At 46.9% G+C, this 24,559-nt stretch overlaps 2 protein-coding genes across 2 annotated transcripts in view; one reads left to right on the forward strand and one right to left on the reverse strand.

Moving 5' to 3' along the window:
- ANKRD13A (ankyrin repeat domain 13A) overlaps positions 1-15,636 on the forward strand; it is a 32,830-nt gene extending 17,194 nt beyond the window's left edge. The window contains exons 6-15 of the mRNA XM_043557866.1: positions 410-599; positions 4,440-4,506; positions 5,872-5,953; positions 6,795-6,856; positions 7,551-7,681; positions 8,191-8,348; positions 9,060-9,173; positions 11,064-11,224; positions 12,778-12,845; positions 13,563-15,636. Of these exons, the coding sequence (XP_043413801.1) occupies positions 410-599; positions 4,440-4,506; positions 5,872-5,953; positions 6,795-6,856; positions 7,551-7,681; positions 8,191-8,348; positions 9,060-9,173; positions 11,064-11,224; positions 12,778-12,845; positions 13,563-13,758 (1,229 nt within the window). The 3' untranslated portion in view covers positions 13,759-15,636. The remainder of the gene's footprint in view (positions 1-409; positions 600-4,439; positions 4,507-5,871; positions 5,954-6,794; positions 6,857-7,550; positions 7,682-8,190; positions 8,349-9,059; positions 9,174-11,063; positions 11,225-12,777; positions 12,846-13,562) is intronic.
- A 2,466-nt stretch (positions 15,637-18,102) lies between these two features.
- On the reverse strand, positions 18,103-24,452 carry CD3H12orf76 (chromosome D3 C12orf76 homolog). The gene is made up of 3 exons (XM_043559167.1): positions 24,445-24,452; positions 23,823-24,115; positions 18,103-19,354 (listed from the first exon to the last, which is right to left on the reverse strand). Exons 1-3 carry the CDS (start codon positions 24,450-24,452, stop codon positions 19,269-19,271), a joined length of 387 nt encoding a protein of 128 aa, XP_043415102.1. The 3' UTR covers positions 18,103-19,268.
- Between the last annotated feature and the right edge of the window lie 107 nt (positions 24,453-24,559).

A 24,559-nucleotide genomic window follows, 5' to 3' on the forward strand; every position in this document is an offset into this window, starting at 1 on the left:
TGTCTTGTATCTCTTTATATCCCCTCTGTAAGCAGGCATGATCCTCCTATCAAAGGGTGAGAAAAGTGGCATTGCCAGCCCAAAGTTGTGCATAAATGATTTATGTTAATTGTGTAAATGGTATATTTTAAAAAGTACACAGATGTATTGCTAACAAATAATGCATATTGTTGTAAATGTCTGCAACTTTGGGGAAGACGGCCCCGAGCCTCCTGTGGGTTGTGGCAAACTGGCCGGATAATCCCCATGTAAGTTAGGTGGTCAGTAATCATAGTATTCAGGTTTTATCTGGTAGGTGGCCCTTGGTGGGGGGCAAATGTGAAAGACAATGCATTTTAACTTTTGAGGCTTCCTTGTTTTTGCATCTTGCTGGCATGGCCCTTAGTTATGCTCTTGTTTCCATTAACAGACAACCGGGCGGAGCTGATGGAAGTCAACCATGATGACAGGGTGGTCACCACCGAGCACTTTGACCTGTCCCAAGAAATGGAGCGCCTCACCCTGGACTTGATGAAGCCAAAAAGTAGGGAAGTTGAGAGACGGCTCACGAGCCCAGTCATTAACACCAGCCTCGATACTAAAAATATTGCTTTTGAAAGGTACGCATTTCGGTTCTGCATTTTAATGTCCGATCCCTTTACTGCCATCTTTGGTGGCATGTAGATATGAATTGGAAATTATGGGTGGATTGGGATTTCTCTAATATGGCATAATAAGCACTAGTAGATTTTCAAGTTGCTCTCTGTTCTAACCAAAAAGAAGCCATAGCTGACATCCTCTTTCATAGATCATTTTATAGACATTAACGTTGGTTAAGTCTTGGAGAAACATCTTCATACTCTTTTATGGGCCCTTTCTAATGGATTTTACTTGAATTTTATTTTTGTTTTGGTGTTTGGGGACCCACAAGACCCCCTAGTCCCAGACCATGGAGCTTTGCGAGTCTCTGGAAGCTAGAATTGACCCAGTATTGATTGTGGTTGTACTGATACTAGTCAGATCCACACTTACCATATAGTTAAATGTGGTTCTCTTCCCCTGTGAGGCCTAATAGTTTAGAGCCAAGAGTCTGGAGGGATTGCAGTTCTATTCCAGACTCCACCAGAAGAAGCTTCTGGAGAGGTTTGTGCCTTGGTTCACCTGGATGAGAACACTGTCTCTGGTCATCTGCCTCTGAGCCCTGCAGAGGCATGAAGAGGTTCGGAATGTAAGGGAAGCGGAAGCTGTCAGAGCTATTAGCCTGAGTGATTTCCCCACAGAACGCACTGAGCTGAGGGAATCTGTAAGAGCCCTGAGTGTTTGCCTAGGATGTCACATCCAGCTCTCTGTAAACCAAAGCAGCATAACCTGAGCTAACGTGGACACATATTATCCAAGATCTAGGCTTTCTTTACTCTTAATGAATATACTAACTCTCCTCTTTTTTTTTCTTTTTCTTTTCTTCTTTGTTTCCATAAAATATGTTAGTGAGACAAACTTTTCTGTTGAGTCAAACATAAGACTCAAGTGCCCTTTTTCTTCTGATTTAGATGGAGCTGTGGAATTAGGGCATCTGTTAGCAGTAGAAGAGAAAGCCAAATGCCAGCCCACGTGGTGTCCCAGTACTGCTGCTGTGTTGGCAGCGGTAGCCCTGGGAGGCAGGCTCAGTCCCCCATCACCAGTCTCCTGGCACCCCAGCCTTGCCAGGTGACAGCTGTCTGTCAGGAATAGGCCGTGGCTTTACCTGGTAGCATCTCGGGAAGACTCCTTCAGGCTTCGGCACACCCCTCTGTAGACAGGGAGGGCCCCTGCAGCAAAGGGCTCTGTTCGTAAAGCTGGGAAATAGCAGGGCCCGTCCTCAGTGCCACGGCCCGGCTGCGGAGGTGGAAGTTGGAAGGACTGAATGCCATTGGCAGGGCTGCTAAGTAACCATGTAGCTTTGGGGAGGTGGCTCTGTCTCTCCACGTTCCTGCTTCCTTACCTGAAAGAAAGAAAGGAGTGAATCTCGAGATGACGTTGCTAAAGCCCCCACGACTCTACGATGCCATGAGGAGAGCCGCCGTTCCCTCTGGGTCATCGGCAGAGTTGCTAGAGTCACTGTTCTGACATGTAACTTACAAAGCGTGTGCCGATTACTGGCGGCTACCCCACGGAGGGCAAATGGGAAACGGTGGCACTTCCCATTTTTACTGAGGGCTGAGGCACCTCTGGGATTTGTATGGTCACGAGTTCTTCAGACGGTTCGGGTTAACCTCCTTTGGCAACTGACAGTGGGTCTCTGAGAGAGGATTTCTGGAAAACAGCTGCTTTTTTTCTGTGGTGCTCAGAACTCAGTATATGCAGTCAGTGAGCTGCTTATGCATCGAGCAAGGGTTTGAGCCACTTGAGTGTGAGATTTGCTGGTAGAGAAAGTGCACACCTCCTTCTTACTGGAGGTGGGAGCATGCGCTTGATTGACTTCGGAAGGTGTGCTCTCTTAGGAGAGTCGTTTTCATCCATTTCTTTCTTCTGATCTGTTGCTGAGAGCTTGATGCTTGCTTCCTGCATGAGTTTTTGGCCTGCCAGTATGTCCCCTCTGGCTGCAGTCTGGGTTTTTCTCTTCTCTGAAAGAGTATGCTCTGGCAACCTAAAACAGAACATTCTCTGCTGCCCTCAGAGCCTCTCTCTGAATTGCATAGCAGCCTCCAAGCCACAGGGCTTGCTCAGCGGCTTTTGGTGTGGCAGCCTCAGCGGAGAAGGGCAGAGGTAAAAATGCAGAGGGGGAGCTGGGTCTTGCCCTGTCATCTTCAGATGCCTCTGTGCATAAAGTTAATCAAGGGTTGAGGAGTTATTAGAATTTTGGGCTTAAAATAGGATGCCGAATTTAATAACCAAGCTGTCAGCGTGGGGATGGAAAGGGAGGCAGAGCAGCCAGGGTTGCCAGTTGAGCGGATGCAAAGGAGTGAGCAGCCTAGTGGTCTCCAGGGAGAGGGGGCGGCTCCGTCTCCCCAGCATGCTCACGGGATGAAGCGGGGCAGATGGAGTCATCCTTTGGTACCTCGGCAGACCGTGTGCCAGAAAGCAGTCCTTTCCCAGGCCAGAATATCAAGTGACTAGGTGAAAGGCAAGGAACCGAGGACTGACTTTGTTAACTACAAAAGGACGATCTTGATTTTCAATTATTGAAGCTAAGAGGGGACTCTGGTTTGTTAATCAGTGTGGACCCTGCCCCCCGCCCCCAGGATTGTGGTTTTGTTTCTGAAGTGTAAAGTGGAGATAAGCTAGCATTTGGTGTAATCCCTTTGGGGTTTCCCTCTCTCCCTCCGTGGGTCATGCTGCACTAATTGTGGACAACTACTTGGAAAATTAAAGCCCTGGTCCTTCCTTTCTGTGATGAGCTGTAACATACACATAAAATTCTGTATGCCCTGTCTGGACTAATGAAACTGGAAACACAAGACGTAAATTACACGGATCTTTGTGAGTTGGCCAATCTGCTGGCTCCCGGAGCTTCCTGCGTGATGTCCCCACTTTCCTCTGGGGTCAGGGTGGAAGGCAGGCAGTTGTCCTACACAGGGCCAAGTGCAGCAGTCACAGTGGAGCTAGGATGTGATGTCCTAGACAAAAGGGCAGACCAGGCTTGTCAGGGCTTCCCTGTGAGTGGTAGTATTTCCTAGGACGCGCTGCTTTGAAAAAGAACCAGAACCTCTTGGCTGCTCTTGGTTCCTAAATGCATTTTTCCCCAGGAGTATGTTGAGTCGAATAACTGGGTTTTCAGGCACTTTAGCAGTGCTGTCGTTGCTGCTGGGATGCTAGGCTACTTTAATAGCAGTCCTACAGACCTGGAGTCATTGTCTGGGCTGGAAAACTGCTTTTAACATCCTTTCCCCTGCTGCACCAAACCTGGTAAAACGTGTGACTCCCAAGCCGTTTCGCAGGCATTAATGGCTTCTCCAAGCAGCTCGCCACAGTGAGGAGTTCCTGCCCCACCCGCTCTCTCCTGAGGAGCAGGATGGTCTGTGCCTCGTTGTTCTAAGAATTCCTCAGTTGAGATGCGGCTGCTCATGGGGACAGAGCCACTGATGTCCATATCCACAGTTAAGGTGATCCGGATAAATGCTCTGACCCAGATACCACCTCGTGGCAAGCCCTTGGACGCTGGTCATCTTCACTCATTTCTTTAGGACAGCTGTCCAGTCAATGTCACCACCTTTGTCGCCTGTGCTGGCAGTTTTTGTAAAGACGCCAAGAATGGAGGCTTTCTATGCCAGGGGTGAGGCGAGCTGATTAGTAACAGTGGGAGGGGGTGGGGCTACTTAAGCCATCTGTCACTGAGAGCATCCTTTTGTGGACAATAGGACCGTAATCTCCAAGTGTCCTTCACCAACTTAAGCTGGGGGAAATAAACTGTAAAGGCTGCAGGGATAAATCTGAATGGCATATTGTACATGTAGAAATTTGTGGTGTTCACTTTTTATCAGAACTAAATCCGGATTCTGGGGCTGGAGGACAGATAAAGCAGAAGTTGTTAATGGTTACGAAGCAAAGGTAAAAGGAAACTCTTAAAATAAGATTTAATATAGCTATTTAGCTTCTATGCAAATGAGGAGTCTGTTCAGATTTTTTCATGCATCTGTGCCGTGGAGATGCTCTGGGGGAAAAAATGCTGCTTAGTGTCTCTCACTTGGATTTGTATCTGATCTGATGTGCAGAAAATGGGCTCGCATGTCCTGAGGAGGTCCCTAGGTATGCCAAAAGAGAAACTATGTCGTAGAGAAATGAACACGGGTGCCAGTTGTCCCCAGAGGAGTGACTGTTCCTTTAATTCTTTAAGCAGAAAAAGAAAGGATTAGACTGAAACCTGCATGTTGATCTTTTTTTTTTTTTTTAATAACCTGAGTGGGTTAAAAAAAAAAAAAAAAGTAAAGTAGCTTTAATGAGCCTCCATTTTCCTAGTCAGCCTAATTGGAACCAGTGGCCTGACACCCACTTACATGACATCAGTGCGTTAAGAACGTAGTTGTCATAGTGCAGACAACTGTCAGTCGAGTCATCTGGCATCTTGTTAGCTGGGACGCCTCTGTGTCCTGGCCTTCCGTTAGCCCTGCAGTACAGCAGGGACTGATGGCTCCCATGCCGGAGTGCGGTGCCGCAGGATCCTCTGGTGACCTCGGAGGGGGCAAAGAGGCTTACGTCATGCTCAGCGAGACACATTTAGACACAGTCGTTCCGCTGCTTCCTCAGTCTTTGAACGTTGGGAATCCACGTATGGCATACAGCTAATTCTCTGTTTACCGTGAGATTTGATCTTCCAGACCCCCAAATTTCTCAGTCAACCTTGACAACAGAGCATTCACTCTGGCGGTGAAAATAATTTTTTGTCCATCGATGGAATCCCTTTTAAGTAGTGACTCGCTGGTTTCCTCTGAAGCCTCACAGGTAGAGAGAACCTTGTGTTCATTCCGTTTTCCTTCTGCCCAGCAGATGGCTGTCTAAGTCCGTCCTATTATAAGATCGCCACAAATCAGCAGAGAAGTACGTGGGGCCAGTTTGGGTGCCTTAGCGCTAGAAATCTAGCCGGGAGGCCTCAGTATCAGGACATTTGTTTGAGAGCGATTAGCAACACAAAGGGCAGGCAGGGAGATGCAGCCCGTCCCTGCCCCGTTTACTCCTCGGTCTTTAAAACTGTCAGAGATGCCAAGTAGTTGCTGATGCATTTCTAAGTTGATTAGCTTGTATATTTTCTCGGAGGGATCCTAATGATTGTCAACCATTTCTCATTTTTATTTTGCTGGAATTTTTTTTTTCTTTTCTTTCTTTATTTTTTGGCTTCAGCATTCTTGCTCTTGCTATGCTTATTTTTTGAGTTTTGATTCCCTGTGTCACTGTTTTCTTTTGCACACGTCTCCCAAGGTTTACACAGTAAACAATGTGAGTGTGATAACCAAAATCCGGACGGAACACCTGACCGAGGAAGAAAAAAAGAGATACAAAGGTAATTCTCCCCGCTTTTCCTTAGGCTAGAGAGAGCCTTTGTTGGTTTCGTTCATTTTGGGGGTTAACATGATCAGGTCAGGCTAATCCTAGCCCTAACTTCCTTTTTACAAAAATCTCCTTTAGACTGACCTGTTCTTGAAGGTATTACCTGTAGTTAGCTTCAAGGGGAGTTAAAGCCATTCAGGCGAATCGTTTCCGAAGAAACAAGGAGGCAGGGAAGGTAGTTAAGGATATCGAGACTAGTTCTCACCAGAATGAGTGATTTAGTCCAAACTCTCACCGTGAAAGATTTGGACAGAACCGGGGCTGTGAGCCAAAGCATTGCCAATACGTGGTTGTTCTCGCACAGCCCCACCGGTGGCCAGTCTTGTGGCCTTGTGAAGTTACCTGCACCCTCTGTGGCTCAGGTCCCTCAGCAGTGAAACGGCGGTGCTTGGGAGGATGAGATGAGCTCCCTCACGCAAACCTTTGAGACCTTCCCTCAGTGAGGCCAGTGCTCAGTTACTGTTCGCCGCCCCCACTGCCACCAGGACTCTGGTTTGACAGATGAGGACCCTGCGGCCCAGTCAGCCTCACTCCTGAATCCAAACTCTTGCTGCTTTTCTGCTTTACTTCTTGTAGCTGTTGTTCATCTAGGTTAGAGACCCTGATAAAAAGTATGTCCTATAAGGGATAAATTAGCCGATGGTTGACTGTGGATGATTTTGCCACCCTATCCATAAATGGACTTCCTGATGTAGGTAGCTGGGATCCAAAACTTTAAGATAGCATGAGAATCTCTTTCTGTAGTCACAAGTAAGGTATAATATTAGACATTAAACCTTTCCCCCCTTCTGTAGCGGACAGGAACCCCCTGGAGTCTTTGCTGGGAACCGTGGAACACCAGTTTGGTGCTCAAGGGGTAAGTGGAAGCAGCAAGTTCTCAGGTTCAACAAAGGACATGACTTTTCTGTGCCGCGATGGCATTTACTGAATCCTGAACACTGCAGCCACTCTGGCTGCAATGCTGAAGAGCGCTCCCAAGCCAGAACTCGAGATACTCTTTTAGAAGAGAATTAGATGAATCTTGCAGGTAAAAATTTTAGAGGAGGGTCGTGACTGTAGAAGGTGCCTTCTCATCTGTAAACTTAAACAGGATTCAGGACTTTTTATTTCAACCAAGTGCCTTCACAGACATTTTCTTACTTGATCCTTTCTAACTACATGAAGTTGGTACAGTTGATCGCAGAGGGTCAGAGAAATGAGATTCCCTTTCCAGTGTCATGAGCGAGAGCATGACAGATTTGGAACTTAAACTCCCATGCCTTCCAGATCTTCCATGCTGTCAGATATTTCTCTCTCTGTTTCTATAATCAGGAGATAAAAATGCAAAGGAGAGTGGAGAAATGTTTTGACACGGGGAAACCCATTAGGCTTGCTACATAATGCCTTTATAGATTTTCAGCGCAGTAACTGAAAGAAAAGGGGAGAGGAAATGACTAGAACTTCCTGATCCGTAGTTGGTTAACGTGTCCGCCTCAGAGGCTGAGTGCTGTAGGCCTCCACTTGTGAGCACCATTTGGCATTTCTAATTCCCCCGAGTTCTGGCTTGGCAGGACCTCACCACAGAGTGTGCCACCGCCAACAACCCCACGGCCATCACGCCGGATGAATACTTTAATGAAGAGTTTGATCTGAAAGACCGGGACATTGGAAGGCCGAAGGAGCTCACGATTAGAACGCAAAAGTAAGACTCAGCAGCCATTTTCAGCTTACAGATTCTTGTCTCAGAAGTTCTGCTGTTTCCTGGTGTCCTGTTGTCATTTTTGTGTCCCCTTCCTTTAAACATTATTTGAAGTTACTTCACCTGATAAAAGCTAACAGTAGATTGCCCATCTTCTTATTAAGCCCTTCTCCAAATAGAATAGAGATGGGATGTAAGAATTCCTTGTGTTTTTTGCTGCCAACAAGCTTCAGCTGATCAAATGAAATGATCGCACCAGCTATCAGCTTCTTCAGTCAATTCAGACTGCTGCAGGGGGAGGTCACAGGGCAGGCCGTTTCTCCTGATTGCCAGATTGCACGGTGATCTGCATTCTTCACGGGTCTCGCCCCTTCCCTGCTCCGCATTAAGAGAAGTACGGTGACTGGGCAGACGGGGCAGTGAGGAAGCTGGTGTTGTCTAGCTGGCTGCGTAGAAGCGGTCCCATTTCTCTGGGGACGACGGCCTCAGCCTTGTGTCGGTCGGTCCCGCAGGTTTAAAGCGATGCTGTGGATGTGCGAGGACTTTCCGTTGTCCCTCGTGGAGCAGGTCGTCCCCATCATTGACCTCATGGCCCGAACCAGCGCTCACTTTGCGCGGCTCAGAGATTTCATCAAGCTCGAGTTCCCACCTGGATTTCCTGTCAAGATAGGTACCGTCTACCATCTGGAAACCCCGGAGCATCTGTAGGCTTTTGTGGGTGACAGGATGTGCTTCCGGGCTTCGGAGCATTTGAGGCAAAGGTGGCAGGCGGCAGCTGATCAGATGATCAGGCAAAGGTAGCAGACCTGATGGAGCAGGACACAGTTACCCTCTCGCTTACCATGGCTGGAGAAGTGTCATGGTTCTTGGTTCTTTTGCATGTCAGGATTAGATCCCCCAGCCACCAGTTCTATTTACCGATGATGCTAACAGATGTAAAAAGGCACAAAAATGTGACACTTTTATTGTTTTCATGTCAAACCTTACTTAAGTTAAGCATCACATCAGATAGTTTCTTGAGGAAGACCGTGGACACCATCAGTATGTTTTAGGGCCCGCACTGGAATGCCTAACACCATATATAACACATACAACTTGTAAGGAACTTAAATTTTGGACAGTTGCATATTTGTGACACATTGTTCAATGCCGGCTCAATCACTTATTCACTGTGATCTAGGAAAAGTTGCTTAACCTCTCTGAATCTCAGTTTCCCCATCTGTATATCGGGGAGGGTTGTTATGTTAGGGAAGTCCTCCTTATAAAAAGTATTTGACATTGACTTATAAAAAGTATTTACTAGCACTGTAAGCACTCAGGAAATGATGGCTACTGTTATTATTTGCGTAAAGTTTATTTATAAAAGCTTTTATTTTGTTAGAAATTCCTTTGTTTCATGTCTTAAATGCACGGATTACATTTGGAAACGTTAATGGCTGTAGCACTGCTGAAGAAACTGGATCTCAGAATGTGGAGGGGACCCAGGTGGATTCAGGTAAAGTTGGGGCTTTGTGATTTAAAACACACACACACACACACACACACACACACACACACACACATTCAGTTATTATAAACTAATTATTCACTTTGACATTGGAGTATCTTATGAAGTAGATCTCTGCTCTGAATGAGAGAAAAGTTTAGATTTCATTTAGAGTCCGTGAAAAAACAACTTGTAGAATATGACCCCACTTGTATTAAAAAGACAGCATAGTCCTAAGACCCAACTTTATTGAGGTGTATGAATGCTCCCACTTTAAGTGTGACAGTTCAGTGCATTTTTTAAAAATGTATATTTTATTTTATTTTTGAGAGAGAGAGAGCATAAGCGGGAGAGGGGTGGAGAAAGAGGGGCAGATCCAAAGTTGGCTCTGTGCTGACAGCAGAAAGCCCGATGCGGGGCTCAAACTCAAGAACTTCAAGATCATGACCTGAGCCAAAGTCAACGCTTAACTGACTGAGCCACCCAGCTGCCCTTAGTTTATGTATTTTATAGTTTATTTACTTATTTTGAGGGAAAGTGAGTTGGGGAGGGGTAGAGAGAATCCCAGTCAGGTTCTGTGCTGTCAGTGCAGAGCCTGATGAGGGGCACAACCTCAACAACCCTGGGATCATGACCTGAGCCAAAATCAAGAGGTGGAAGCTCAACTAGCCACCCAGGTGCCCCTAGTTCAGTGCCCCCAGTTCATTTTAACAAACGTGTGTACCCATGTAACCACCACCACAATCAAGATGTAGAATAATTCTGTTACCCCCCAAAATTTCCTTAGGCTCCCTTACCTTCCATCCAAATTCTTTTGGATGCTACTGTAAATTTTTTTTTTTTTTCAACGTTTATTTTTGGGACAGAGAGAGACAGAGCATGAACGGGGGAGGGGCAGAGAGAGAGGGAGACACAGAATCAGAAACAGGCTCCAGGCTCTGAGCCATCAGCCCAGAGCCTGACGCGGGGCTCGAACTCCCGGACTGCGAGATCGTGACCTGGCTGAAGTCGGACGCTTAACTGACTGCGCCACCCAGGCGCCCCATTGGATGCTACTGTAAATGGATTATTTACTCAATTTTATTTTCTAGTTACTCATTGATAGTTTATAGAAACATAACAATTTGTTTTTGGTTTTTTTCACTGTGTAAAAAATAGTGTTCTGTGTCTTGGGCTAGTTGAGGGATACATAGACATGTTATTATCTTTTTATTTTAGTTTACAGACCTATACTTTTTTCATGTGTTTACCATATTTCATAAAAAGGAAAAAATACAAAGAGATCTTGATGTGACTGAGTATACACATATACGCACTGCATTCCTCAAAAGACATACAAGTAAACACTGGTTACCTCTGGACTTTGGAAATAAGAGAAAGTGGGTGGAGAGAGAGAGAGAGAAATCTTTATTTTTCTTGACTATGAGTTAATTTTATTACTAAAATAAAAAAAACAAAAACAAAAAGGCGGTATTTTGGTACTTTTCTCTGTCAAGGTTTTTCTTCCTCAAAATCTCTCATAGTAGCAAGCCTTGATTTTAATCATTTTAATTCTCTCATTTTTTTTTAACTGAAAATGTTTTTATAAATTTTAGATTATAAACGGGGGTGCCTAGGTGGCTCAGTCGGTTGAGTCCGACTTCAGCTCAGGTCATGATCTCACAGTCTGTGGGTTCAAGCACCGCGTCGGCCTCTGTGCTGACAGCTCAGAGCCTGGAGCCTGCTTCAGATTCGGTGTCTCCCTCTCTCTCTCTGCCCTTCCCCCACTCACGCTCTGTTTCTGTCTCTCAAGGGTGAATAAACATTAAAAACAATTTTTTTTAAATTTTAAATTATAAACGTAAAATGGAACTTCATTTTACTGATTCAGGCACCGGACTGTCACCCCTTGTGTTTCAGCTTCCCAGGTCACAAACTTTGAGGTTGATCAGTCTGTTTTTGAAATCCCGGAATCTTATCACGTTCAAGACAATGGCAGAAATGTGCATTTACAAGACGAAGATTACGAGATAATGCAGTTTGCCATCCAGCAGAGTTTACTGGAGTCCAGCAGGAGCCAGGTGCCTTTATCAGAACAAATGGCAGGGAAGGGGAGGTTTCCAGTTTTAGCTAACTCGGAAGACTCACCCTACATAACGAGAGTTCGGTGTAGTCACGGTATTTACAGAGATATTTTCTGCACCTGGTCTTCCACAAAAGCATCTTACATGACACCATCTGCACAGCCCCCGTTAGGAGCATTCACAGGATGTCTCCCGATAGACTTTCCTTCCAGGTTCACCCATGCAGCCAATAACCATGTATTTGTCAGATGGAGTGTGCTAATTTTCTAGTACTGAAACCGTAAGTCCATGCCAGTTCACATCACTGTACTTTTTCTGGAATATCGTCCATGTGTTGGTAGGTCTCATAAGACTGCATGTGGATTTAAATCCCAGCTTTCTCCCCATGGCAGACCAGTCACACTGTTGTGGCCGCTCAGTAAGTGTGTGATGAAAACAGTGGCTGATTCTTTGTTAAATTTTGTTTTTTGCTCAAATGTTTTATTGCATCGTAAGGGGCATAATCCCAAACTGTGGCAGAGTGCCTAGCTAAGGGTGGAGCTAAGGATAGGGCAGACCAGCATAAGAACACTTGCCCTCTGTCTTTTCAGGTGAGTCTTTCCCCAGGTCTCCTCGCCCAACATCAGTCCTTCCATCCCGACAGTGTGGTCCCCTCGCCCAACATCAAGTCCTTCCATCCCTGCCCCCCGTGGCTCTCCTTGACACTGCTGGGGTCCGGACTGCTTCTGTTTCCACCACCTTTTGGCGTGTCCTGGGCTCCTGGAGCCTGTCTGTTCGTTGGTTTCTTGTTTCCTTCCATCATTTGTCCAGCATGTTTGCAGAGTGGAAATTCCGTGGTGAAGCGGCCCCAGCCCCCGCACTCACAGGTCGGCTAAGCTTTGAGAGGGGCACCCTCTCAACGCTCCAGTGTCCAAGCTCAGATTTTTGGCATTCTGGTTTTATTCTGGAGACTCAGAGACTGGGCAGTGTGAGCCCTACCCACGTCCATTTCCCATGGCTCCATTCTTAGAACCATTCAGTTGCTGCTGGGCCAAGGACCACACCCACGGCCAGCATATTCCCTTTGTGGGGCCTCCTGGGAGAAGACTCAGTGCCTGGACATCACGGTCAGTCCAGTACGCTCTCCTTCCCCTCAAATAGTGAGCTTATTTTTCCCCCTAATACCTGCATAAACCTTTGTTGAGCATAAATTTTGCAAAGGGGAGCAGCCAGAGTCAAAGATGACAAATATTGAATTAGGTAGTGTCACCTTGCTTAAAGGAGTTGTCTGCTTTGTTCATTTAAACTTTGCCCAAAGCTGTTCTGATAGACTGTTCTGGGTCAAGTATGAGAGGCTGTGGGTGTTAATCACAGCAGCATACCATATGCCACCTGACAGTTAGGTGTCGTTTTTGAGATGACCCAAGTCCCTGTTTCGTTTTTCGCACAGTGCCACCAATAATGGGCATGTCAACATTTCCAGTTTTGTTCTTGCCACTTCCATTTCCTAATCGGTACGACACCTGTTCCTTCTAGGAGGTATTCATGTCCATCACGTTTGTTTTTTGTAGGAACTTTCAGGACCAGCTTCGAATGGAGGTATCAACCAGACACATGCCTATGACGCCCAGTATGAGAGGTGACTGGCATGACTCTTAGTAATTACACCCAGGTGGACATAGGCACTTGGTGCCAGCATCCTGCCTGGCAGGAGAGACTTGAGAGTTGGCTCTTCTGCTTCTTCTTGTAGCAGTTACTCGCTGAAGTACTTCTAAACGCTTGGTAGCCTTGTTTCCAGGAACCATTGATAGAGTTGTTTGTGGACTAGTCCCAGGCCAGTGCCATTGGCAGAAAGGTGCCTAGTTAATGGCTTTTTGATCGGTCTGATCTTCTACAAAGAATGTATGATTACACAGGGTCTGAGAAACCCTCAGTGGGAAGTTTATATGATTTTAAAAATGATGAGGCTTTGGGGAACAGCTACAGAGACAAGTAGATTATCTTTTTAAAGGAGGGGGTGGTAGACACTGGAAACCTTTATTCTGTAAGTATTTTCACATACTCCAGGCAGAAACGAAAGCCTGTTGAAGAACTTGGGTTTTGATTTAAAAGAGAGCAAGTGCCATTCCTCACCCCATCACTTAGTAGCTGGGTGATCTCGGGCAGGTTTCTTTACCTCTCTGCGCCTCAGGCTTCTCCCCTACACGGCACCCACGCCTCCAGGGTTCTGTGGGATTGAATGGCACGGTGCACGTGCAGTGCCGATCAGATGCTTGGCGTGGGGTGCTCTCGGTGAGCGGTCAACTGTAGATGCTGCTGCTGATCGGTCTTCCTCCCCCTCTTCCTTCTACCGCAGGGCCATCCAGGAGAGCCTCCTCACCAGCACGGAAGGCCTGTGCCCTGGTGCTATGAGCGAGACAAGCCGTTTTGACAGCGACTTGCAGCTGGCCATGGAGCTCTCTGCCAAAGAGCTGGAGGAGCGGGAGCTCCGGCTGCGGGAGGAGGAGGCGGAGCTCCAGCAGGTCTTACAGCTGTCTCTGACTGACAAATAGACCTTTGTGCCCACGGCCGCGCCCAGCGGAGGTTCTGGGCTGCACGCGAGCTGCGCGCCAGTGCTGCGTCACCAGTGCCCCGGGGCCGAGGGCCTGCGCCTCGCAGCCTCGCACGTATGTGGCAGACAGCAGCTGCCCTTTCTTTACTCAGAGGTGCAAGACCAGGGGCTCCCGGGCCCACCCACGACCCTCCCCCTGGAAAGGGGCTGGGGACCGGCAGGCCCCATCTCCAGGCTAAGGGGAGGAGAGCATCGTCACTTTCCATTAGCTGTATTGGCTTGCAGGTCACGTTTTTACTACCAGCTTTAGACAAAAACCCCAATCCCCGCGAGTTTGTAGATTACTTTTTACCAAGGAGTGATAACAAAACAAGTTATTGCAGAGTCAGGGTGCTTTTATATATGAGAGCAGCAGCCTTTTTAGAGCGTGGTTTATGAGAATTTATGAGACGCTTCTTTACAGTTCACCAAAGAAATGGATAATCTGTGCCGATCTACTCTTTTGTTTTTACCTTTATACAGGGTTTCTAGGACACTATCACTGTTCCTCCTCCTTCTCCACCTTCGTCCATTCCTTCCACCCCCAGCTAAAGTTAAAGAGGAGACATGTACAGGACAGGTTTTAGATTAGGGCTATTTGCATCACATTAGGATATACAAATGACCACGGATGTTGCCTTAGCCTTAAAAATTACCAATAGTTTCAAACCACCTCACTCCACTTACTGAGGGGTCTGAGTTGAATTTATAAAGGCGGTTCCTTTGAGAGCAGGATCTTCCAGGCTAAATCCAAGGCAGCTAATCCTGGCCCTGAAGGAGCAGCTAGGAGAGCCTGAGGCTTGTTGTTGAATGGGGCAGGCTGGCCAACACAGCGGGACAGCCCAGAACCAAAACCAGGTGTGTTCCACGCCCTCCCTCGTGAAAGATTTCCACGTCGAGGCCTAGGACGGCCCCCCGCGGGCCTGGGCTCACTACAGAGGAAGGGGTAGACTTGCAGTTAGAAGAGTAGCTCTGTGTTCCAAAGGGAAAATGATGACTCCGCATCGCTTTTTAGAGTTCAAGTCAGCATCTTTCTGGATAAATATATTTTTTAACAGAATCTTTTTATTATTTTTAAAAGATGTAAAAACAACTCCTCCCATCAGTAGCAATACAAGGTTATACATTTTAACCAGATTTTTCTCAGGCCTTTTTTGGATACCTTTAGTAGTTAACGATTTTATCTGACCCTCCTGTAAATAACCATCGCACAACACAACGGAAGAAGCCAGGGGAACAGAGATGAGGGCACCGTCCCTCTGGCCCGCCTCTTCGTCCCCACAGGCTGCACTGAAATGCCCTGGTAAACAACAGCCCCCTTCGTTCTGCATCTATTTCCTATCTGTTGCGCTCCTTTAGGGATCGGAAGGGAGACATAGACTACTGTTAGAGTGAACGTCTGTATCCTACAGTGAGCGTTGCCAGTAAAACGTTCTTAGCCACAAAGAACCGTGCTTTTGATTCCACATAACCATCTGCCTTGTCTGTCACGGTCCGGCCAAGATTCTTTGTCTGCACACAAGGCCAGTGTACTGCAGTGTCACATTCGTTTCAAAGACCCAGCTTGGCACTCCCGTTCACCTAGCGTTTTCCCTGCGTGAAGACGCTTCTTGGGAATAGCTGCAGTTAGGCCACGTCGTTTACTCACTGCGGTGAATCATCAGTAATTTCTGTGTTTGCATTCCATTGTTGTGCTTCCTGAGGTCTTGGGCTCCCCAGGAAGTCAGTTAAAAAGGGACTGAGCGTGTGTCCACCGTTGCAGCGTGTTTCATTTACGTGCCCACTCTCGTAAAATGCAAATAAAGATTGCTTCCCAAGAGGGTGCTCGTACGATATCCTAGACCGCCTTGGAGTCTTTTTTTTTTTCCTTTTCATACGGTTTCTCTGGTCGCTCCCACTTCCTGTTACGTACGTGACCGGAGCACGAGGATGCCTCGCGATACTCAAGAGTATGTGACAAAGGTGACCTGCCCCTCCCAGCCTTCCCACCCGGATCGTACGGTCCACACACCGAGTGCTACTCGTTTCAGAAGGAAACTAAAAAGCCAGCTGGTGCCGGGGCTGCTGCCAGACCCCAGTCCGCCTGCCGGAGATGGCCGGCCCTCGAGGAGCGCGGGGAGCCAGGCTGACATCAGATCGCTCATGTGACCGAATGAATCCGCTCTCCCCTCTGAAGCTGAAATGCTTCATGAGGCTGTCCTCACAAGTTGCGGTGAGGGTGGGGGCTTCCAGGTTTATCCTACACCTAATTATGTTGCGATTAAAACAAAAAAAGGGCGGTGACCAGCAAAAAATGTTTGGGTTCCAGAAACGAGGCCTTGGTGTTTCCCAGAAGATGTGAAGGAGCTGCTCTGCTTCTGGGGGTAAAATAACACTGAGCCAAGGGCGGGGGGGGGGGTTGTGGGGGGAGGGACACCATGAAGAAAACTTAGTTGTCAGTCATGAGAGGTAGTAGCTGGATTATTTAATTAAAAGACTAATGGTTTCTTTACCTTTAGGTTCATTAAAGCTTAGGGGGCCCGGCCGTGCAACTTCTGCACGTAAGACAGTGCTAGGAGCTAAGTACAACAAAGTGCTCGACACTCTGTTCCCAGAGCACGCGTAACGTGAGGGATCTGTCGAGGAAGCTAAGTGTGTACGTGACACCAGGGGACAGAGACCTGCCAAACCACCACTTTCCTGCTGAACGTGGAAGACCTCAAAGACAAAGTGCATGACAGCAGCCCCACGGGACTATGTGCAGTGCCGTGAAGGGCTTCAGAATCCACACGAGGCCTGTGCCTGGAAATGTGTGGATTTAAGATTGAGGTGCAGCTGGAAAAATGTAATACACTCCTAAGTCTTCCAGAGTCCCTAAATCCCGAGCAGCGCTTTGCAGATTTAGTAATCTCCATTTTAAAGGAAGTTGAGATGAGGGGCGCCTGGGTGGCTCAGTTAAGTGTCTGACTTCGGCTCAGGTCATCATCTCACGGTTCGTGGGTTTGAGCTCTGCACCGGGCTCTGTGCTGACAGCTCAGAGCTGGAGCCTGCTTTGGATTCTGTGTCTCCTCTCTCTCTCTCTCTCAAAAATAAACAAACGTTAAAAATTTTTTTTTAAATAAAACTACTGTTTACTAAGAGAAATCATTTTTATGATTGGTATAAAGGAAGTGAACATTGCTCATCTGGGTATACGGTAGGTATTCAGGGCACTGTTCAGTTTGGGAGGTCTGGGCTACCTCGCCACCCTGTATAACCAGAGATGAAGGTAAAATAATTCCACGTAAAGGACTAGTGGTCAGTCTCTCGTGCATGAATGTTTTGGGTAAAACTCGCTCTCCCCAGAATTGAGATTTGTATCCTTACTCTGTAATAAGCCTCTTTCGATAAAGATTACCCTCTGTCTAACTTTAGCTTGCAGTCTCATAGTGAACAGATGGTAATGTTGGAATGAAGGTGTAGGCTAGGTTTGGGTTTGTATGTGGAAGAACTATTGCAAGATTGTTTCAGAAAACCGGAACATGATCCTACTGTAACCTGCCTAGTGATCACTGAGCAAACAAACAGCAGGCTACAAGGTTTATGGGCCTACCAAGTTCTTTTTTTGTTTGTTTAGTTTTATTTATTTAGAGACAGAATGTGCAAGCAGGGAAGGGGTAGAAAGAGGGAGAGACAGAATCCCAAGCAGGCTCTGAGTCACCAGTGCAGTGCCCAATGTGGGGCTGGAGCCAAGATCAAGAGTCGGATGCTTAACCAACGGAGCCACCCAGGCACCCTGGGCCTACCAAGTTTTTACTGTTTCCCTTTAAAATCCAAAAAATTGTTACACATTTTTAGGCAGCATATCAAAACGGCGCTCCAGATGAGGTGGGGGTGTGCACTTCTGGGACTTAACTGTCAATGCCAGTCTCAGAATCCCACCTACTCCTCCCCACTGCAGTCAGTCAATAACCACGGTCTTTTATAGGACAGGCCAAAGTGGTGACCCCTCCTTATTTATATTGGTTTCACAGCATTTGATCTTCACCACCATTAAGAAAGATAAAGTGTGTACACATCACTTTACAGATGAAAAAACCAAGGCTCTAGAGAAGTTAAGCCTGTCTGTAATTAGAGCTGGGACCAGAATCCAGGTCTTCTGACCCCTAACCCAGCCTGAGAGATTACTTACGGCCCAGTCTTCTGAAATGATACCTTGGCTTCGGGCAGCTGTCTTATTTTACACATAAACTTAAAATTCAACTTCACGGTGCTTCCCTGAGTAGATCGGATTCAAATGCACAGCAGCAATTTAGACGCTTGGGAAATAATTACTAGGAGGAAAACAGCATGTTAAGGTTTAGTTTAATTGACACTTTGCTCAACAGTGAACATTCAATGGCTCAATGTCAGGGTTACAAACAAAATCCTTAAGTCAAACAGTTACAGTATCCCACATTAGTTACTTCACATTTAGTGCAGATTAAAAAAAAAAATCAGTGCTGTGACTGAAGTACAAGGTAAGCATTTCAATTTAATAAAAAAATTAAACTTAGCACCCTTAAAATAAATACTGATAACCACTTTGTATCATTTCAATAGGAAAAAAAATCCAGTCTAACAGTGCAAAATAGCAGCGTTTTCGAGGTTGAAATTAAATCTGTGCAAACACACACCCACCTGCCACTTTGCCTCCTACAATGAACACACACTGTTGGTTGAGAACCTCCTCACCCTGGGCTAAAAAGAGTTCCTGCTGAGTTTCTTTTAGGTTCCAAATCTGCAAAGCTGCCACAAGTTTTAGGCCACCACCTAGAAAGACTTAAGCGCAGCCCAAGGGAGATCAATGTGTTTCGGTGGGATGGAGCTCTTTTTCAGATAGACCAACCAGTAACGTTTCCAGTCTAACTCAGAACCTTCCAGCCGAAGCTGCGTGCGGTCACAGGCCTACGTGACGTGACCCTGACCTGAACGGGGGCATTTGAGTGCAGAGTCGATGCAGCGTGAGGAGTGACGGCCTAAGTTCCCCACAGCTGACACTGCTCTGCAACCGGAGCATTCTAGGTCAACTCAGTGTGATTAAAAACATATGCGATTCTTAACCCCACTGTGACCAGATGGTTCTTCTAAGAAGGGAATGTCTACGTGTTAAGTCTACTTCTAATGAGTATTTTCAAACATTCAGACCTTCCCAGTGTGGTTTTAACACTGCTCACATAGTTACTGTCTTCTCATCTCTACAGGAAACCTGGAGCTTCAGGTCTTCCTTGTTAACAAGTGTAAGTGCAGCCAGGTACAAAAAGAAACACTGAGAAGCAGACCCAATTATTTGCATTACAGTGTTAGGAAAAAATAACTGCCAGTTTTTTCTAAATCATTTCACATTTGACAACAGTCCAGACTGAAGGTCATCTCCAAGCAGGAAGGTGCTGATTCCAACTTCTCCAATGACCCACGTGCAACACAATTTATTCTTTTCTCAAATACTCGTGGAAGAACTGGTTTGCTCGGCTGTCACCGACGCCGAATGGGTTTATAGACACAAAATGCCAGCAGGATCACGGTCACCAGCAGGATGCTGAAAATGGTTCCCATCAACACTGCAAAAGGAAGACAGGTTACCTCCTAGCGGCAGCTCCAGCTTCTGTAGCTCATCCGTTCACGGACGATGATTTATCAAATGCCACTCGGTGCCAGGCACTGCGCCGGGCGTGTGGGAGACGGACACAAACAGATTCTCTCTTGGGATGTTTCCACGTATGTGGGAGAGAAAACGTAAATAAGAGCATCTCACGTGGCTCGAAGGAATGCGACAGTGACGGGTAGAGGCTGGGTAACAGCAGGGAGAGAGGTGGAGAGAGGACCTGAGAAGGTGACACACAAATGGCAGACCACGATGAAGGAAGGAGCTGGCCACCCAAAGACCTGCAGGGAGAGCACTGCGGCCCCGAGGGCCAGCAAGGGAAGGCCCTGAGGGCCACACAAGCCCAGAAAGCCAATGAATGGAACGAGGCAAGCATGGCTGAAGGGGAAGGAAGAAAGGCAGGAAATGAAGTGAGAAGAAGGCTGGAGCCAGTTCACGCAGGGCTTTGTAGACCATGAAGGCAACATGGGATTTAAGATGACTTTGAGGACCTTACGTAAAGAATGACATGATCTGGTTCAGTAGGGAAAACAGATCCCTCTGGCTGCTATACGGAGAACCATCTGATTATAGGGCACAAGAACAGAAGCAGAGAGCCCAACCACATTTTTAAGTTTAAAAAAATTTTTTAATGTTTATTTATTTTTAACAGAGACAGAGCACGAGCAGGGGACGGGCAGACAGAGAGGGAGACACAGAATCCGAAGCAGGCTTCAGGCTCTGAGCTGCCAGCACAGAGCCCAACATGGGGCTCAAACTCACGAACCATGAGATCATGACCTGAAGTCAGATACTTAACCGACTAAGCCACCCAGGTGCCCCTCATTTTTTTTTTAACGTTTATTTAGTTTTGAGAGAGATAGCATGAGTGGGGAAGGCGCAAAGAGAGAGGGGGACAGAAGTTCTGAAGCAGGCTCAGTGCTGACAGCAGAGAGCCCAATGTGGGGCTCGAAATCACAAACCGTGAGATCATGACCCGAGCTGAAGTTGACGCTTAACCAACTAAGCCACCCAGGCGCCCAACTACGTGAAAGTCATTCGTAAAAACTGAGATGAAAAAAAAGAGTGAAGCATTTCAATCTCTAGATGAGTCTTGACAAAGGCCTTCTGAGCCAAGAAGCAATGAACTAAGTTCACAAACCTATTACATTTTGGAGAGCAAATTTCACATCTAAAATCTCCAGGAGCTCCAGTGAGAAATAGGGCCTCCAACTCATCACTTGGGTTGAGCCCCGGTACAGTACTAGACATAAGAACCAGGGCTTTAAACTAACATAACCCAGGGCACCTGGGTGGCTCAGTTGGTTAAGTGTCTGACTCTTGATTTCAGCTCAGGTCACGATCTCACGGTTTGTCCTGTGTCGGGCTCCGTGCTGACGATGCAGAGTCTGCTTGGGATTCTCTCTCTCCCCCTCTCTCTGCCTCTCCATCATGCTCTTGCTCTCTCTCAAAGTAAATAAAGAAAAATTTAAAAAATAATTAACGTAACCAGCAACCCAGCGAAAGAAAGGGCAATCCCATTTGTGTGACTACCTCAGAGCTCTTTGGAGAGTTCAAAATGTTACCTTCACCAAGCAAATGTACATTTGTTTTTAAATATGTGGGCCCATGCCAGGTTCCAGTTGGAGCCTAACCATGGTTGTTCTCCACTGTGGCTACTGAAAAAATAAGATTTGACCACAGTTTTATTTAAGTCAGTAATGTGGGGGTATTTGTGATCCCTACAAAAATGCCCCCACACTGAACCCAGTTATTATTTAAAAGCTGACTCTCTCTCTCTATATATACATATTTATGCAAGGGGGGGAAGGGGAAGAAAAGACACAGGTGACAAAGACAACCTACAACTTATACAAGCTAAAAGTCATATCTCAAAAACAGGCCTCGTTACCTAAATACCTGCCCTTATTTTCAAAGTCTTGAATTCCATGAATTTGACTGAAACTGAACCTAGGTTGCCTTATTCTATTTAAACCATTTTCTTGCATTTTACGTTTTGGAAGCGCTCTGGAAAAAAAACAAACTCCAAAAGCAGGAACGCAGGTGACTGGAAGTGGAGAATGGAATCTCAAAACTGTTTTAAAATAATGAATTGTTAGCTACACAATATCCGTTTGGACAGCGATCCATTTGGGGCCTGACAAATTCTATTCTTCATCTTTTTACCTCTCTCACACTTTGCACATGGTATTAGCTGCCTGAACACAGGCAGGTGCAGGCAGAACCTAAGACTATTTAGGTCCTTCCTTACGGTTACTTCCCATCGGTCAGCTTCATTTCCTACATCTATCAAACGTGGCAAATAAAACCCACCCCACCAGGGTTCTTGAAACCTACCTATGCTAACCTATGAAAAGCACTCAGCAACAGTGTGGACATATAACATGCATATTATAATTGAAAGCCATTATTATGCCCTGAATAGGCAACATAGCACAGTGGTCAAGAATTCAGGGTTTGGGGTCAGACTGGGTTCCCAGATTGGGAATCCCAATGTAGATCATAGGCTGTGTGATCTTAATGTAAGTTGTACAATCTCTCTGTGTTTGTTCCCTCCTCTGAAAAGATGGGGAACAAAAATACCCACTGCACAGGACTGTTAGGGAAGTGTTTCTCAAACCATCTGTGGTAAAGGACTAGATTTTATAACTTTAATTCTGTCCCAGGTCATTACTATGTGCATGACTATTTAGCAGCTCCCTCTGCCTGCAAAGCATTACAGTCCAGGGACACCTGGGACTGGTCTCTACTTGCTTGGACGTTGCAACAATGTCAAATTTTTAAATTTCTAAACGCTTAATTTCTGTAGTCCTCTCTTTGCAGATAAGTGGTTTGGGGACCCACTGGTCTGCAGACCACTCCATGAACAGTATTGTTCTACAGCATTGCTTCTCAACCAGGGGGATCTGGCCTCCAGTAGACATCTGGTAATGTCCAGAGATATTCTGATTATCCTCATTAGGAGCCAGGTGTGCAACTGGCATCTAGTGGGTAAAGGCTAGGGATGCCACTCAATGTCTTTTTTTTTTTTAATGTTGTTTCATTTTTAATATTTTTAAGTTTATTTATTTTGAGACAGAGAGAGTGAAAAAGATAGCAAGTGTGCAAGTGGGGGAGGGGCCAAGAGAGGGGGGTGGAAACAGAGGATCCCAGGCAGGTTCTGCACTGTCAGCACAGAGCCCTACATGGGGCTCGAACTCATGAACCATGAGATCATGACCTGAGCCAAAGTCAGATGCTTAACTGACTGAGCCACCCAGGCGCCCCTAATGGTGCTCAGGACAGTGGGCCTCGCCTCCCCCAAACCCCACCAAAAACCATCTTGTCCAAAATGTCAGTAGTACCCAGGTGGAGAAACTCTGTTCTAAAGGATTAAGCCACAGAGCACGTGGAACCCACTCAGGAGAATGCTGAGTGACAGAATGCTGAATGTATCAATACAGTAAGTGGTCGATACATATATTCAATATGAATTCATGAGGAGTCAAGATAACCCAAAATGATTCTCTGTGGCATAGAGATACAGATGTATCCATGAGGTACAGTGGGAAAGGAAGGACTTTGACCTTGGCAGAAGTCGGCCAAGCTTTAAGCTTCAGGACCCCTTTCAAAGCCAGCCACATGTATTTATGTATGTTTGTGTGTGTGTGTATGTGTCTTTTAGAGCTCCTCCCAAAAGGTAGGTTTCAAGCTCCACAAAACCGAGGTTCTAGTACAAGTTTCTCCTGCTCTCTGAAGGTAGTGTGCCTATGAAATCTTTAGTAAGCAGAAATAGTGGGAAGGGAAAAAGCAATTACCATTAAATTACACGGAATCACGTCTGAGCTTCCCAGACCCCCAAACAACCTGTCTTAGACTTTTCCGATTCCTTAAGACACATCTCAAAGCTATAACGGCTTGATGCTAAGATGCCGAGCGTAGCTCCAGGGAAGGAGTTTGGTGGTGCCACTCCCGCTGCTCGGAGGTGTGCACTGCAGAAAACCTGCCCAACGCTATTTCCACTTTTTGCCTTTAATCCTCTTCGGGTTTCTTTAGGTTAGCGAAAACAGGTACTAATTTGGCTCTTCAGAGTGAAGGGGCATAACGAAAACGCTCGAAAAGCAGGACGGGAGGGGGGGGGGGATACACTGTCTTCCAATACCACTATTCTAGCTGTGTAAACGTAGACAATTAACTTCATCTCTTTGAATTCCACTTTGATCCGTAAAACAGGGCTGCACTCCTCCTTACCTTTCTCATTAAGTCACCCTTGTTGTCTAGCCTGGACCCGCGCAGCCAGAAAAGTGGGGGCTCGACTCCCAGGTCATTCATGCAACCAGCACACAGGGAGAGCCCACTGGGTACCAGCCCGGGCGCGGAGCCTTCGGAAAAGAGCTGCACCTTCACACCCCGCCCCCGCCGCCCGCCAGCCCGCGGTCGCTCACCCAGGTTCTGCCCACGCAGCACGGCATACGGCCTGCTCCGCTCCGGCGGCTCCACGGGGCTCGGGGCCTCCGCCTGCCCGGCCAGGAGGCTGCCCAGGCCGAAGCACAGCCACCGCCACACACGATGCAGCATCTTCCCAGGCTCGAAGCGGCGGAGCTCACTTCCGCCGAAAGCCTCGCCTCCGTCCCCGCCCTCGCGCCTCCTTCCGCCGCTGCTTCCGGCCACTCGGCGCACGCCGTTACCAGGGTAACCATAAATCCCTGGCCCAGTGTAGCCCTGTCGCAAGTGGTTCCTACGGGATTAGCATTCCCGTTTGGCGAGCGTTTCCGCCCGGGGCCAATTTTCAGCGGGATCACCGGTCCGTCTGGGGCAGCGTCCACCTCGATCACCATTCCGCTGTGACCAACGTTCCCCTTTTTGTGAGCCCCACGCGGGTTACGTAGGAGTCTGCTGCGTCCATTTTGGGTCTATCGAAGGTTTTTTGGTTTGTTTTGTTTTTTGTTCGTTCGTTTGTTTGTTTTAACGACTCTGTGCATTTTCTTTTTCGATCTTCGCCACAGGCCCAAGAAATAGACACTGTATTGCCATCTGACAAATGCCACCTTCTCAAGAAGCCCTTACCTGGACATCCTTTTCTAAAATTGCAACTCTCCCACTCACTCAACATACATACACTCTCCCTCCCCTTGTTCCCTCTCTCTCCCGCATCCCTCTTAACTCATCCCCATTTACATTA

This window comes from Prionailurus bengalensis, chromosome D3 (genome assembly GCF_016509475.1).
Source record: "Prionailurus bengalensis isolate Pbe53 chromosome D3, Fcat_Pben_1.1_paternal_pri, whole genome shotgun sequence".
Classification (NCBI taxonomy): domain Eukaryota; kingdom Metazoa; phylum Chordata; class Mammalia; order Carnivora; family Felidae; genus Prionailurus; species Prionailurus bengalensis.